We start from the raw sequence: 17,967 nt of genomic DNA, 5'->3' as shown, positions 1-17,967 counted from the left end.
ACGAGTGTTTAACTTTTTCAGGCAGACAATCACAATATAGTTATACTGGTGGTCAGTGGTCACTGGTCAGTCACACTGGCAGTGGCACTCTGGCAGCAAAAGTGTGCACTGTTAAATAATATGTACTCCTGCTACTGCTCCCCAGTCTCCCCCACAATTAAGCTGTGTGAGCACTGAGCACTCAGCACAGTCAGATATACATAGATGATGCAGCACACTGAGGCTGAGCACAGATATGGTATACTGTTACTGTGTCACTGTGTATCGGTTTTTTTTCAGGCAGAGAACGGATTATATAAATAATAATATAATAAAACTGCACTGGTGGTCACTGGTCAGTCACTAGTAAACTCTGCACTCTCTGAGTAGTACTCCTAAGCTCCAGTAAATCAAGTGTCTCACTCTCACTCTCTCTCTTCTAATCTAAATGGAGAGGACGCCAGCCACGTCCTCTTCCTATGAATCTCAATGCACGTGTGAAAATGGCGGCGACGCGTGGCTCCTTATATAGAATCCGAGTCTCGCGATAGAATCCGAGCCTCGCGAGAATCCGACAGCGGGATGATGACGTTCGGGCGCGCTCGGGTTAACCGAGCAAGGCGGGAAGATCCGAGTCTGCCTCGGACCCGTGTAAAAAGGCTGAAGTTCGGGGGGGTTCGGATTCCGAGGAACCGAACCCGCTCATCACTAGTGGATAATACAGAAAATGTAAGTGTAGGAGAATATGTAAAAGGCCAAAGGTATAAGCCCTGCCATTGCATTTCTTAGGAATATATATGCAGATGTACAGTAACATTTAGCTTTACTATGTATATATATATATATATATATATATAAAAAACTCTCCCTCTCCCTCCTACCCTCTGCTCTTCTACTGTACCAGAGAATGGAGAATGAGGTTCAGTATAGAAAAATGCAAGGTTATGCATTTCGGGACTAAAACCAAACTTGCATCCTATATATTAAACGGGGAAAGTCTAGGGGTAACAGTTTTGGAAAAGGATTTGAGGGTACTCATTGATAATAAACGTAATAACCATATACAATGACAAAGCGCAGTAAAGAAGGCAAGTAAGGTGTTAGCGGGCATAAAACGGGGAATTGAGACAAGGGACGAGGATGTAATTCTGCTATTGTACAAATCATTGGTACGTCCGCACCTGAAATATTGTGTTCAGTTTTGGGCACCACGGTATAAAAAAGATATCAGTGAACTCGAAAGGGTTCAAAGGCGAGCTACTAAATTGATTAAAGGGCTTGAGGGACTGGATTACAAGGAAAGGCTTTCTAGGTTGAACATGTATACACTAGAAAAGAGGTGTCTAATAGGAGACATTATTAATGTCTTCAAATATGTAAAGGGTCTCTACAAAGAGTTATCAGAGGAATTATTTATGAAAAGAACTCTGTTTAGGACACGTGGGCCCTCGCTGAGGCTGAAGAAGAGAAAATTACGCACGCAACGGAGGAAAGGGTTCTTCACTGTTAGGGCAATAAGGATTTGGAATTCCTTGCCAGGGAAGGTGGTAATGGTGGACACAGTGGGGGAGATTCAAATGTTTGAAAAGTCATTTGGGAGTATGTTTTTTCCTATCTAACAGACAGGAAAAAACAGACACACAACCAACTTTTCAAACATTTGAATCTCCCCCTGTAAATGCATTTAAAAGGGGATTGGATGAATTTCTGATTGAAAAGGATATCCAAGGTTACAACATTTAAAATATTGAAGTTGTTAATCCGGGTGTAACATGATTTGCAGCTGTTAACTAGTCATAAAACATTCTTCAGCAGGTACATTTACATTAAAATCAACTCAACTTAATACAAAATACGGGTTGAACGCGAAGGGCATTTTGCCTCTTTTCAACCTCGAATACTATGTTTCTATGTTACTATGTTACCATTTATAATACTTACCCTCCTCCATTTCTGGTCATCTTTATGTGCATGGTGTGCATAGTGATAAACAGGGCACAGGTACATACGCACGATGATATAATTAAAATGAGGGTCCAATTATATATATATATATATATATATATATATATACACACACACATTATTTACTTATACAGGTTAAGTATCCCATATCCAAATATTCCGAAATACGGAATATTCCGAAATACGGACTTTTTTGAGTGAGAGTGAGATACTGAAACCTTTGTTTTTTGATGGCTCAATGTACACAAACTTTGTTTAATACACAAAGTTATTAAAAATATTGTATTAAATGACCTTCAGGCTGTGTGTATAAGGTGTATATGAAACATAAATGAATTGTGTGAATGTAGACACACTTTGTTTAATGCACAAAGTTATCAAAAATATTGGATAAAATTACCTTCAGGCTGTGTGTATATGGTGTATATGTAACATAAATGCATTCTGTGCTTAGATTTAGGTCCCATCGCCATGATATCTCATTATGGTATGCAATTATTCCAAAATACGGAAAAATCCCATATCCAAAATACCTCTGGTCCCAAGCATTTTGGATAAGGGAGACTCAACCTGTATATATATATATATATATATATATATTAGAGATGAGCGGGTTCGGTTTCTCTGAATCCGAACCCGCCAGAACTTCATGTTTTTTTTCACGAGTCCGAGCGACTCGGATCTTCCCGCCTTGCTCGGTTAACCCGAGCGCGCCCGAACGTCATCATGACGCTGTCGGATTCTCGCGAGGCTCGGATTCTATCGCGAGACTCGGATTCTATATAAGGAGCCGCGCGTCGCCGCCATTTTCACACGTGCATTGAGATTGATAGGGAGAGGACGTGGCTGGCGTCCTCTCCGTTTAGACACTTGATTTACTAATTTTGGGGAGCATTAGGAGTACTCAGTAGTGTACAGTGCAGAGTTTTGCTGATAGTGACCAGTGACCACCACTTTTATTTATAATCCGTTCTCTGCCTGAAAAAAGCGATACACAGCACACAGTGACTCAGTCACATACATACCATATCTGTGTGCACTGCTCAGGCTCAGGCCAGTGTGCTGCATCATCTATATATATTATATATCTGTCTGACTGCTCAGCTCACACAGCTTATAATTGTGGGGGAGACTGGGGAGCACTACTGCAGTGCCAGTTATAGGTTATAGCAGGAGCCAGGAGTACATAATATTATATTAAAATTAAACAGTGCACACTTTTGCTGCAGGAGTGCCACTGCCAGTGTGACTAGTGACCAGTGACCTGACCACCAGTATATAATATTAGTAGTATACTATCTCTTTATCAACCAGTCTATATTAGCAGCAGACACAGTACAGTGCGGTAGTTCACGGCTGTGGCTACCTCTGTGTCGGCACTCCGCAGCCCGTCCATAATTGTATATACCAGTGACCTAACCGTGGTTTTTTTTTCTTTCTTTATACATACATACTAGTTACGAGTATACTATCTCTTTATCAACCAGTCTATATATTAGCAGCAGACACAGTACAGTGCGGTAGTTCACGGCTGTGGCTACCTCTGTGTCGGCACTCGGCAGCCCGTCCATAATTGTATATACCAGTGACCTAACCGTGGTTTTTTTTTCTTTCTTTATACATACATACTAGTTACGAGTATACTATCTCTTTATCAACCAGTCTATATATTAGCAGCAGACACAGTACAGTGCGGTAGTTCACGGCTGTGGCTACCTCTGTGTCGGCACTCGGCAGCCCGTCCATAATTGTATATACCAGTGACCTAACCGTGGTTTTTTTTTCTTTCTTTATACATACATACTAGTTACGAGTATACTATCTCTTTATCAACCAGTCTATATATTAGCAGCAGACACAGTACAGTGCGGTAGTTCACGGCTGTGGCTACCTCTGTGTCGGCACTCGGCAGCCCGTCCATAATTGTATATACCAGTGACCTAACCGTGGTTTTTTTTTCTTTCTTTATACATACATACTAGTTACGAGTATACTATCTCTTTATCAACCAGTCTATATATTAGCAGCAGACACAGTACAGTGCGGTAGTTCACGGCTGTGGCTACCTCTGTGTCGGCACTCGGCAGCCCGTCCATAATTGTATATACCAGTGACCTAACCGTGGTTTTTTTTTCTTTCTTTATACATACATACTAGTTACGAGTATACTATCTCTTTATCAACCAGTCTATATATTAGCAGCAGACACAGTACAGTGCGGTAGTTCACGGCTGTGGCTACCTCTGTGTCGGCACTCGGCAGCCCGTCCATAATTGTATACAAGTATCCAATCCATCCATCTCCATTGTTTACCTGAGGTGCCTTTTAGTTGTGCCTATTAAAATATGGAGAACAAAAATGTTGAGGTTCCAAAATTAGGGAAAGATCAAGATCCACTTCCACCTCGTGCTGAAGCTGCTGCCACTAGTCATGGCCGAGACGATGAAATGCCAGCAACGTCGTCTGCCAAGGCCGATGCCCAATGGCATAGTACAGAGCATGTCAAAACCAAAACACCAAATATCAGTAAAAAAAGGACTCCAAAACCTAAAATAAAATTGTCGGAGGAGAAGCGTAAACTTGCCAATATGCCATTTACCACACGGAGTGGCAAGGAACGGCTGAGGCCCTGGCCTATGTTCATGGCTAGTGGTTCAGCTTCACATGAGGATGGAAGCACTCAGCCTCTCGCTAGAAAACTGAAAAGACTCAAGCTGGCAAAAGCACCGCAAAGAACTGTGCGTTCTTTGAAATCCCAAATCCACAAGGAGAGTCCAATTGTGTCGGTTGCGATGCCTGACCTTCCCAACACTGGACGTGAAGAGCATGCGCCTTCCACCATTTGCACGCCCCCTGCAAGTGCTGGAAGGAGCACCCGCAGTCCAGTTCCAGATAGTCAGATTGAAGATGTCAGTGTTGAAGTACACCAGGATGAGGAGGATATGGGTGTTGCTGGCGCTGGGGAGGAAATTGACCAGGAGGATTCTGATGGTGAGGTGGTTTGTTTAAGTCAGGCACCCGGGGAGACACCTGTTGTCCGTGGGAGGAATATGGCCGTTGACATGCCAGGTGAAAATACAAAAAAAATCAGCTCTTCGGTGTGGAGGTATTTCACCAGAAATGCGGACAACAGGTGTCAAGCCGTGTGTTCCCTTTGTCAAGCTGTAATAAGTAGGGGTAAGGACGTTAACCACCTCGGAACATCCTCCCTTATACGTCACCTGCAGCGCATTCATAATAAGTCAGTGACAAGTTCAAAAACTTTGGGTGACAGCGGAAGCAGTCCACTGACCAGTAAATCCCTTCCTCTTGTAACCAAGCTCACGCAAACCACCCCACCAACTCCCTCAGTGTCAATTTCCTCCTTCCCCAGGAATGCCAATAGTCCTGCAGGCCATGTCACTGGCAAGTCTGACGAGTCCTCTCCTGCCTGGGATTCCTCCGATGCATCCTTGCGTGTAACGCCTACTGCTGCTGGCGCTGCTGTTGTTGCCGCTGGGAGTCGATGGTCATCCCAGAGGGGAAGTCGTAAGCCCACTTGTACTACTTCCAGTAAGCAATTGACTGTTCAACAGTCCTTTGCGAGGAAGATGAAATATCACAGCAGTCATCCTACTGCAAAGCGGATAACTGAGTCCTTGACAACTATGTTGGTGTTAGACGTGCGTCCGGTATCCGCCGTTAGTTCACAGGGAACTAGACAATTTATTGAGGCAGTGTGCCCCCGTTACCAAATACCATCTAGGTTCCACTTCTCTAGGCAGGCGATACCGAGAATGTACACGGACGTCAGAAAAATACTCACCAGTCTCCTAAAAAATGAAGTTGTACCCAATGTCCACTTAACCACGGACATGTGGACAAGTGGAGCAGGGCAGGGTCAGGACTATATGACTGTGACAGCCCACTGGGTAGATGTATGGACTCCCGCCGCAAGAACAGTAGCGGCGGCACCAGTAGCAGCATCTCGCAAACGCCAACTCTTTCCTAGGCAGGCTACGCTTTGTATCACCGCTTTCCAGAATACGCACACAGCTGAAAACCTCTTACGGCAACTGAGGAAGATCATCGCGGAATGGCTTACCCCAATTGGACTCTCCTGTGGACTTGTGGCATCGGACAACGCCAGCAATATTGTGTGTGCATTAAATATGGGCAAATTCCAGCACGTCCCATGTTTTGCACATACCTTGAATTTGGTGGTGCAGAATTTTTTTAAAAACGACAGGGGCGTGCAAGAGATGCTGTCGGTGGCCAGAAAAATTGCGGGACACTTTCGGCGTACAGGCACCACGTACAGAAGACTGGAGCACCACCAAAAACTACTGAACCTGCCCTGCCATCATCTGAAGCAAGAAGTGGTAACGAGGTGGAATTCAACCCTCTATATGCTTCAGAGGTTGGAGGAGCAGCAAAAGGCCATTCAAGCCTATACAATTGAGCACGATATAGGAGGTGGAATGCACCTGTCTCAAGTGCAGTGGAGAATGATTTCAACGTTGTGCAAGGTTCTGATGCCCTTTGAACTTGCCACACGTGAAGTCAGTTCAGACACTGCCAGCATGAGTCAGGTCATTCCCCTCATCAGGCTTTTGCAGAAGAAGCTGGAGGCATTGAAGAAGGAGCTAAAAGGGAGCGATTCCGCTAGGCATGTGGGACTTGTGGATGCAGCCCTTAATTCGCTTAACAAGGATTCACGGGTGGTCAATCTGTTGAAATCAGAGCACTACATTTTGGCCACCGTGCTCGATCCTAGATTTAAAGCCTACCTTGGATCTCTCTTTCCGGCAGACACAGGTCTGCTGGGGTTGAAAGACCTGCTGGTGACAAAATTGTCAAGTCAAGCGGAACGCGACCTGTCAACATCTCCTCCTTCACATTCTCCCGCAACTGGGGGTGCGAGGAAAAGGCTCAGAATTCCGAGCCCACCCGCTGGCGGTGATGCAGGGCAGTCTGGAGCGACTGCTGATGCTGACATCTGGTCCGGACTGAAGGACCTGACAACGATTACGGACATGTCGTCTACTGTCACTGCATATGATTCTCTCAACATTGATAGAATGGTGGAGGATTATATGAGTGACCGCATCCAAGTAGGCACGTCACACAGTCCGTACTTATACTGGCAGGAAAAAGAGGCAATTTGGAGGCCCTTGCACAAACTGGCTTTATTCTACCTAAGTTGCCCTCCCACAAGTGTGTACTCCGAAAGAGTGTTTAGTGCCGCCGCTCACCTTGTCAGCAATCGGCGTACGAGGTTACATCCAGAAAATGTGGAGAAGATGATGTTCATTAAAATGAATTATAATCAATTCCTCCGCGGAGACATTGACCAGCAGCAATTGCCTCCACAAAGTACACAGGGAGCTGAGATGGTGGATTCCAGTGGGGACGAATTGATAATCTGTGAGGAGGGGGATGTACACGGTGATATATCGGAGGGTGAAGATGAGGTGGACATCTTGCCTCTGTAGAGCCAGTTTGTGCAAGGAGAGATTAATTGCTTCTTTTTTGGGGGGGGTCCAAACCAACCCGTCATATCAGTCACAGTCGTGTGGCAGACCCTGTCACTGAAATGATGGGTTGGTTAAAGTGTGCATGTCCTGTTTTGTTTATACAACATAAGGGTGGGTGGGAGGGCCCAAGGATAATTCCATCTTGCACCTCTTTTTTCTTTTCTTTTTCTTTGCATCATGTGCTGATTGGGGAGGGTTTTTTGGAAGGGACATCCTGCGTGACACTGCAGTGCCACTCCTAGATGGGCCCGGTGTTTGTGTCGGCCACTAGGGTCGCTAATCTTACTCACACAGCTACCTCATTGCGCCTCTTTTTTTCTTTGCGTCATGTGCTGTTTGGGGAGGGTTTTTTGGAAGGGACATCCTGCGTGACACTGCAGTGCCACTCCTAGATGGGCCCGGTGTTTGTGTCGGCCACTAGGGTCGCTAATCTTACTCACACAGTCAGCTACCTCATTGCGCCTCTTTTTTTCTTTGCGTCATGTGCTGTTTGGGGAGGGTTTTTTGGAAGGGCCATCCTGCGTGACACTGCAGTGCCACTCCTAGATGGGCCCGGTGTTTGTGTCGGCCACTAGGGTCGCTAATCTTACTCACACAGTCAGCTACCTCATTGCGCCTCTTTTTTTCTTTGCGTCATGTGCTGTTTGGGGAGGGTTTTTTGGAAGGGCCATCCTGCGTGACACTGCAGTGCCACTCCTAGATGGGCCCGGTGTTTGTGTCGGCCACTAGGGTCGCTAATCTTACTCACACAGCTACCTCATTGCGCCTCTTTTTTTCTTTGCGTCATGTGCTGTTTGGGGAGGGTTTTTTGGAAGGGACATCCTGCGTGACACTGCAGTGCCACTCCTAGATGGGCCCGGTGTTTGTGTCGGCCACTAGGGTCGCTTATCTTACTCACACAGCGACCTCGGTGCAAATTTTAGGACTAAAAATAATATTGTGAGGTGTGAGGTATTCAGAATAGACTGAAAATGAGTGTAAATTATGGTTTTTGAGGTTAATAATACTTTGGGATCAAAATGACCCCCAAATTCTATGATTTAAGCTGTTTTTTAGTGTTTTTGGAAAAAAACACCCGAATCCAAAACACACCCGAATCCAACAAAAATAATTCGGTGAGGTTTTGCCAAAACGCGTTCGAACCCAAAACACGGCCGCGGAACCGAACCCAAAACCAAAACACAAAACCCGAAAAATTTCAGGCGCTCATCTCTAATATATATGTATATATATATATATATATGCAAAAAAGGAAAAAATAGCGCCACTTGTGGTAAGTTAACCTTCACAATTATGTATAATATATGTCCAAAAATACACTCCCTTGGTACAAAGGGTGTCAGCAGGCCCCTAAATAAAAACAGCAGTGGTAAGCTGCTGTAAAAAGTGTTATAGAAACCAAGAATATGGGCACAAGCGACCAATGGTGTCTATAGTAAAGGAACGTAAAAAGATTTTTTATATAGAAAATAAAAGCATATTTATTTTACACGATTAAAAAACACTGATAAAATTTTAGTTTAAGAAAACATGCTTAAGCATAAGAATTCATAAAAAATGTGAACAAAAATATGGTTAAGAGAGAAGAAAAAATCTAAAAGTACAAGGGCCCTCATTCCGAGTTGTTCGCTCGGTATTTTTCATCGCATCGCAATGAAAATCCGCTTAGTACGCATGCGCAATGTTCGCACTGCGACTGCGCCAAGTAACTTTACTATGAAGAAAGTATTTTTACTCACGGCTTTTTCATCGCTCCGGCGATCGTAATGTGATTGACAGGAAATGGGTGTTACTGGGCGGAAACACGGCGTTTCAGGGGCGTGTGGCTGAAAACGCTACCGTTTACGGAAAAAACGCAGGAGTGGCCGGAGAAACGGTGGGAGTGCCTGGGCGAACGCTGGGTGTGTTTGTGACGTCAACCAGGAACGACAAGCACTGAACTGATCGCACAGGCAGAGTAAGTCTGGAGCTACTCTGAAACTGCTAAGTAGTTAGTAATCGCAATATTGCGAATACATCGGTCGCAATTTTAAGAAGCTAAGATTCACTCCCAGTAGGCGGCGGCTTAGCGTGTGTAACTCTGCTAAATTCGCCTTGCGACCGCTTAGTACGCATGCGCAATGTTCGCACTGCGACTGCGCCAAGTAACTTTACTATGAAGAAAGTATTTTTACTCACGGCTTTTTCATCGCTCCGGCGATCGTAATGTGATTGACAGGAAATGGGTGTTACTGGGCGGAAACACGGCGTTTCAGGGGCGTGTGGCTGAAAACGCTACCGTTTACGGAAAAAACGCAGGAGTGGCCGGAGAAACGGTGGGAGTGCCTGGGCGAACGCTGGGTGTGTTTGTGACGTCAACCAGGAACGACAAGCACTGAACTGATCGCACAGGCAGAGTAAGTCTGGAGCTACTCTGAAACTGCTAAGTAGTTAGTAATCGCAATATTGCGAATACATCGGTCGCAATTTTAAGAAGCTAAGATTCACTCCCAGTAGGCGGCGGCTTAGCGTGTGTAACTCTGCTAAATTCGCCTTGCGACCGATCAACTCGGAATGAGGGCCAAGGTACACATCAGTTTGCAGTAAATGTGTAAAAAGTGCTTATCTTAGGTTCAGGAGGTTGGTCTGGGAAGGATCATGGAATGAATTCTTATGCTTAAGCATGTTTTCTTAAACTAAAATTTTATCAGTGTTTTTTAATCGTGTAAAATAAATATGCTTTTATTTTCTATATAAAAAATCTTTTTACGTTCCTTTACTATAGACACCATTGGTCGCTTGTGCCCATATTCTTGGTTTCTGTATATATATATATATATATATATATATATATATATATGCAGCCGAATCCAGTGCTCTCACATAAATGGTCACATATTAAGCAGGGATTGTGCGGTACTCACGGCTATGTTGGAGAAAATAAACACATAGATCCACTATGGTTATCAACGTTTCAATCTTACTGTAGATTTTGTATGGTATCCTGAAGAAAATCTACATTAAGATTGAAACGTTGATAACCATGGTGGTTCTGTGAGTTTACTTTTTCCTATACAGCCGTGAGCGCCACACCATCCCTGCTTAATTCATATATATATAAAAGAAAATAATGGACCCGGGTCAAGTCAGCTATTCACTCTGCCCCCAGTCCTCAGTCCTCTTACGTCCGATAGATAAGGCTGTGGTGCGTGTACACATCTCGCCAAAGGTTCGTTTTTTTGTCAGCCTATCCAATAATTGTGCGTTTTTCAGCTTTCTCCCATCATAACACTTTACATAAATGGTTTTAACTTTTGGTGAAAAGTTTTGGGGAAAAAAGTTTCATAACCAGCATTACTGATAACTCCCCAATAAATGATATGGGGGCCTCAGCAATACATGACAGCCAGTACAGGGGGCATGTAGCTGGTCTCATGGCCACTGCCATCCCAGCATTCCGTGAGGCAGAATGACAGTTGGTGTTAACAGTCCAGAGCTGAGCAGCCAGCGATGGAGGCTAGTAAAGGAAAGCGGCGACCCCAACCCCAAAATGCGATGAAAGAAGAGAAGAGCTTAGAGAAGAGGCGTGGAGTGAAGAGGAGCGCACAGGAGAGGTGCAGAGAGAAGAGGAGTGGAGAGAAGAGCAGAGACAGGAAGATTGGAGGAGCAAATAGCAGAGATGCTGTACCATCCAGCAGTCCTCAAAATCCCAATGGAGAAGATGTCATCGAATTCCAGCTCATTACAATCAACGAGCTTGGAGATTATGAGAACCCCCCGACTGGAGCAGGGAACAGGCCGAGTCTCACTGCAGAGAGTCATCTGTACAAAAGGGAGAAACCATCTTCCCCTGAGGCTGTGACTGGCAAGAAAAAGAGGAAACGTCAGATAAAAGAAGGGACAGGACAGCAGAAGAGGGTGAAACACCAAGATGGTGAGCATAGAAAGCAGAAAAGGAGACATCTGGATGTGGCCGTGGTCCAAGAGAAGGTCAAGGGCAGTGATTTCACTCCTCCATTGGACAGACCAGGTAAGGAGGTATTAATGGTTTTCACAGAAAACTCTTTCTTAATATGGAGAACTTGCTCCACTGCTACTAACTATAGATCAAACTGTAGCTGATTGTTCATTTATTTCAGTGTTTCTTTCACATAGAGGGGCAGATGTACTAAGCGTAGAAGGGGGATAAAGTACCAACCAATCAGCTCCTAATTGTTATTTTTCAAAAACAGCCTATAACATGGCAGTTAGGATCTGATTGGCTGGTACTTTATCTCTCGCCAAGTATCACTCCCCAAGGCTTAGTACATAAGACCCAGAGTGTGGTATTGTGGCATCCAAAAATTATATGAGAGATTGAAGTACATTGTTTGGATTCAATCTGCCAGATAAATGGGACTTTAGAGGCCTGAAAGTTTGGAGCGATCCCCACTACAGTAAGCTATCAAATGTGCTACATAATAGTGCCAAATTCTCATATAGGGCATATTTCATCACCTCTAAAATAACAAATCTACTTCTTTTGCGGTACTTTCTCAGTGTACCAGTGATGGGGGCTGTTACACTATTGGCTACTTAGCTGCTAGAGGCCCTGCCTGGGATTACCTGTGATCGGCCTTTTATATTAAACGCAGATAATGATCCCTGCTGCTTCCCTGGGGCACGGAAATGACAGTTGGTCGGTTGAGCTGCCTAGCCCCGCCCCCTCCCCCCAGCTGTTACCTGGAACCTGCCTGTGGCCAAGTTATACCAAGCACTACTTAGGGGGGTATCCATCGCGTCTAATGTTATCACACCTATCACCGCCAAAATCCACTTATCACACCCTGTGCGCTCCCGAAATCGGGATCCACGCAATAATTCAAGCTGGCAAAAGCAGAGATAAGTATAGGAGAAAATGGGGAAATCTGCCTGTACCCTGCAAAAAGCCAAACTAACATAGGAAGCTTTATAGAAGTCTATTAGTGGCCATACAAAAACTATTTGGTGTAATTAAATTAGGTGAAATGGCTGTTATATGAATTTTTTTTATGTGAAAAAATGTTATAAAGCAATTTGTGTGTGTATATATATATATATATATATATATATAGTACCTTATTGCCCCGGCACTCCAAATATCCACTCAGGGATATGTCTCGCTCCGGTGCCTTCCTCCGTGGAGAGCTTTGGTGAGGCCCCCCAGGATATGGCGGTCACAAACGAGGCGGCACTCAGAGGCTGTCACAAATTCTTGTAATAGTGCAAACAGAGAAATCAACGTTTCGGGGACCAGTTCCCCTTCTTCAGGATATGTGTAAACACTGCACAAAAAACATTTAAATACTTAAACGAAGTACTTACCCCCCACCTCACACCCAATCACCTGGCGTCTCCCCTGGTCTCGCCGCCGTTCTCACCGCCCGGCACCGCCGGCTGCGTCCACTTCCGCCGGAAGTGACGTTGCGGGAGTATGCCGCGTTACCATGGAGACGCTAGCTAAACTCCATAACAACAACAATACATCTGTGAACCTTGTATTACAAGCAAATGCAGTGCGGATCAAGAACTGGTTACATCTTAGTGCATATCACTATAAGGTGCTAATATCAGCTACAAACATTAAAAAAGAAACCCACGTTTAAAAACAATATTAGTGCCTTTTAAAATCCCCTACTAAAAAGTGTCAATACCACATAATAGAATTATTTCTTACTCATAATAGCGCAAGCCGCTCCTGTTCTTCCTTATCATGAACCAACTTACTAGCAAATATCTACATACTCTGCCATTGTGACATATACGGGAATTTTTGTCTTTATGTTTATGCTTGACTCCCTCACTATATTTTAACCTATTCATCTGCTGGTTCCACGGGTGCAGGGACTTTATTCACTACTAGTACCCTGACCAGCTGCGGACATCCTACCCACTACGTAATTCCTCCCCCCTGTCCATTTTATGAACCCACTGAGATGAAAACTGTCCCACGACTAATGCTACCCAACCCCCTGGCGTCTGAAATCTACCTCCAGAGGTAGAACTAAAGAAAATTAATGAGGCCCAAATTTTCATTCAAGCCTCCAGGTTTCAGGGTTTGTAGTCTGTGAATCCACATGGACTCTAACTGTAAGAGCTTTTTACCTCTATTTCCCCCACGGGGGGATTCTGGCACGTGGTCAATAATTCGATGTTTAAATGTGGCCATGCTGTGTCTGAACTCGGCAAAGTGCTTGGCGACTGGCTGTTCACCACTGCCCGTCGCCAAAGCGTTCCTAATCGCTTGTCTATGCTGAGCCATGCGCACTTTAAACTGGCACTCGGTCTTCCCTATGTAGTACCGGCCACACGGGCATATAATGGCGTATATAACAAACTTGGTACTACACGTTAAGGGCCACCTGATCTTAAAACTTTTTCCGGAGAACGGGTGAGCAATACTGTCTCCTGGAGACATATGCGCACACGTCGTGCAGCCCGTGCATTTAAAGCACCCGTTTTTTCTACTTAAAAAGTGGTGGGTGGGGGCTGCTTTCAATTTGGCCATGTCGGTTTTGACGACAAGGTCTTTTATACTGCGCCCTCTGGTATAGCTTGGCATAATGCGCTTACTCTTAAAGATTGTCAGATCGGGATCCGATGTGACTATCGGCCACAAACCTTTCATCCTTTTCTTAACTTGTCCACTGTTGACATCATATGCACTCACCCAGGGGATACTGCTGGTGATATCCTTGGGTGGTGTTGTTTGGAGAGTATCTTCTCTCCTTCTTGCTGTGGCCTTTTGACGGGCCTTACTTAGCAGTTTTGAGGGAAAGCCCCTGTCCCGAAGTCTGCCCTCCATTTCATCAAGTTGTTTGTTTCTGACCTCAACATTTGTGTTGGTCCTGCAGACCCGCAGAAATTGTGAATAAGGCAGTCCCCTAATGGTTGAGGTTGGATGGAAACTATCGTACCTCAAAACCGTGTTACGGTCCGTAGGTTTCTTATATAAGCACGTTTCAATTCTGCCTTCCTGGAGCTTAATAAGGATATCTAAATAGCACATTTCATATTGACTCACACTCATCGTAAATTTGGCAGGACTGTCTGATGTATTGTGCCTATCAATAAGGGACACTAAATCCTGCACTTCGCCTCGCCAAAAGATTAATACGTCATCTATATATCGGTAGTAGATGAACAACCGGTTAGATATCGTTAGCTCGGCCAAAAACAGTTGACGTTCCACCTCCCACATGAAGGCGTTAGCGAACGAGGGTGCCACGGAAGATCCCATGGCACACCCCGTTCGCTGTATGTAAAACTGCCCATCAAAGATGAAGAAATTATGGGATAAGGTGAACTGAAGCAGCTCTATAAAGAAATCTATATCTGGCCCAGTATATTAAGAAAATTTCATTCCATTGAGCTGGTACCACCTGATACAACGATGGTAACCATCGATGTTACCAGCTTATATACCTGTATCCCACACCAACAGGGGGTCAATGCAGTGAGACGGTTAATCACAGGTAACGCATTGTATACTGGGCCAGATATAGATTTCTTTATAGAGCTGCTTCAGTTCACCTTATCCCATAATTTCTTCATCTTTGATGGGCAGTTTTACATACAGCGAACGGGGTGTGCCATGGGATCTTCCGTGGCACCCTCGTTCGCTAACGCCTTCATGTGGGAGGTGGAACGTCAACTGTTTTTGGCCGAGCTAACGATATCTAACCGGTTGTTCATCTACTACCGATATATAGATGACGTATTAATCTTTTGGCGAGGCGAAGTGCAGGATTTAGTGTCCCTTATTGATAGGCACAATACATCAGACAGTCCTGCCAAATTTACGATGAGTGTGAGTCAATATGAAATGTGCTATTTAGATATCCTTATTAAGCTCCAGGAAGGCAGAATTGAAACGTGCTTATATAAGAAACCTACGGACCGTAACACGGTTTTGAGGTACGATAGTTTCCATCCAACCTCAACCATTAGGGGACTGCCTTATTCACAATTTCTGCGGGTCTGCAGGACCAACACAAATGTTGAGGTCAGAAACAAACAACTTGATGAAATGGAGGGCAGACTTCGGGACAGGGGCTTTCCCTCAAAACTGCTAAGTAAGGCCCGTCAAAAGGCCACAGCAAGAAGGAGAGAAGATACTCTCCAAACAACACCACCCAAGGATATCACCAGCAGTATCCCCTGGGTGAGTGCATATGATGTCAACAGTGGACAAGTTAAGAAAAGGATGAAAGGTTTGTGGCCGATAGTCACATCGGATCCCGATCTGACAATCTTTAAGAGTAAGCGCATTATGCCAAGCTATACCAGAGGGCGCAGTATAAAAGACCTTGTCGTCAAAACCGACATGGCCAAATTGAAAGCAGCCCCCACCCACCACTTTTTAAGTAGAAAAAACGGGTGCTTTAAATGCACGGGCTGCACGACGTGTGCGCATATGTCTCCAGGAGACAGTATTGCTCACCCGTTCTCCGGAAAAAGTTTTAAGATCAGGTGGCCCTTAACGTGTAGTACCAAGTTTGTTATATACGCCATTATATGCCCGTGTGGCCGGTACTACATAGGGAAGACCGAGTGCCAGTTTAAAGTGCGCATGGCTCAGCATAGACAAGCGATTAGGAACGCTTTGGCGACGGGCAGTGGTGAACAGCCAGTCGCCAAGCACTTTGCCGAGTTCAGACACAGCATGGCCACATTTAAACATCGAATTATTGACCACGTGCCAGAATCCCCCCGTGGGGGAAATAGAGGTAAAAAGCTCTTACAGTTAGAGTCCATGTGGATTCACAGACTACAAACCCTGAAACCTGGAGGCTTGAATGAAAATTTGGGCCTCATTAATTTTCTTTAGTTCTACCTCTGGAGGTAGATTTCAGACGCCAGGGGGTTGGGTAGCATTAGTCGTGGGACAGTTTTCATCTCAGTGGGTTCATAAAATGGACAGGGGGGAGGAATTACGTAGTGGGTAGGATGTCCGCAGCTGGTCAGGGTACTAGTAGTGAATAAAGTCCCTGCACCCGTGGAACCAGCAGATGAATAGGTTAAAATATAGTGAGGGAGTCAAGCATAAACATAAAGACAAAAATTCCCGTATATGTCACAATGGCAGAGTATGTAGATATTTGCTAGTAAGTTGGTTCATGATAAGGAAGAACAGGAGCGGCTTGCGCTATTATGAGTAAGAAATAATTCTATTATGTGGTATTGACACTTTTTAGTAGGGGATTTTAAAAGGCACTAATATTGTTTTTAAACGTGGGTTTCTTTTTTAATGTTTGTAGCTGATATTAGCACCTTATAGTGATATGCACTAAGATGTAACCAGTTCTTGATCCGCACTGCATTTGCTTGTAATACAAGGTTCACAGATGTATTGTTGTTGTTATGGAGTTTAGCTAGCGTCTCCATGGTAACGCGGCATACTCCCGCAACGTCACTTCCGGCGGAAGTGGACGCAGCCGGCGGTGCCGGGCGGTGAGAACGGCGGCGAGACCAGGGGAGACGCCAGGTGATTGGGTGTGAGGTGGGGGGTAAGTACTTCGTTTAAGTATTTAAATGTTTTTTGTGCAGTGTTTACACATATCCTGAAGAAGGGGAACTGGTCCCCGAAACGTTGATTTCTCTGTTTGCACTATTACAAGAATTTGTGACAGCCTCTGAGTGCCGCCTCGTTTGTGACCGCTATATATATATATATATATATTGTGTGTGTATAACATGCAGGTCCCCGTGCACCTCACTACTGATTACTCCTCATCATCATTTTATCACTGAGTTGAAGTCCTAAAATAATAATTTATAGCAACGGTCTTCAACCTGTGGCTCTCCAGCTGCTGTGAAACTATACATCCCAGCAAGCCCTGCCATAGTTTTGCTATTAAGGTATGCTAAGACTGAGGCAGGGCATGCTGGGATGTGTAGTTCCACAGCAGCTGGAGGGCCGCAGGTTGAAGACCCATGATTTATAGTATATAGTGGAATCAGTGGCGGAACAAGCGAGCGGTGGGCCCAGGTGCGACAAAATGCTTTGGGCCCCCTCATCCCATCCAAGTCCACCCCCTCACCCCTGGAGAGGATCTGGCGAGGGGGACCTGCTGAGGGCCAGAGAAATGGATACCTAGCAACAGTGCCGTAACTAGGCATTTTAGCAGTGTGTGCAAGAAACGGCATCGGAGCCCCATCCCTGCATGCAAAACTGGGGCAGTGCGCGCCGTAGGCGCGTGCAAAAATACATAGGGGCGTGGCTTTGTGGGGAAGGAGTGTGGCCACAAAATAATACCAATTCATAAAACGGTGCACAGTAGTCTCCATTATTCAAATTACGCTGCACAGTAGCACCACTACACCAGCTAGAGACCCTTTTACACCTTACGGCGGACAGATTCCCCTTTTTACACATTACGGCAGATAGCGTCCCCTTTTTACACATTAAGGCAGACAGCGTCCCCCTTTTTACTCATAACGGCAGACAGCGTGCCCTTGTTACACATTACGGCAGACAGCGTGCCCTTTTTACACATTACGGCAGACA

The 17,967-nt window shown here is 45.0% G+C and overlaps 1 protein-coding gene across 1 annotated transcript in view; it reads left to right on the top strand.

Moving 5' to 3' along the window:
* The first annotated feature begins 10,908 nt into the window (after nucleotides 1-10,908).
* The window catches only part of LOC135050941 (protein kinase C delta type-like), a 43,476-nt gene continuing 36,417 nt past the window's right edge, over nucleotides 10,909-17,967 (top strand). The window contains exon 1 of the mRNA XM_063957178.1: nucleotides 10,909-11,469. Coding sequence (XP_063813248.1) covers nucleotides 10,950-11,469 — 520 coding nt within the window. The 5' untranslated portion in view covers nucleotides 10,909-10,949. The remainder of the gene's footprint in view (nucleotides 11,470-17,967) is intronic.

This window comes from Pseudophryne corroboree, chromosome 2, assembly GCF_028390025.1.
Source record: "Pseudophryne corroboree isolate aPseCor3 chromosome 2, aPseCor3.hap2, whole genome shotgun sequence".
NCBI classification, from domain to species: domain Eukaryota; kingdom Metazoa; phylum Chordata; class Amphibia; order Anura; family Myobatrachidae; genus Pseudophryne; species Pseudophryne corroboree.
Note: the sequence above shows the minus strand (reverse complement) of the source record. Positions and strands in the feature narration are given on the sequence as shown.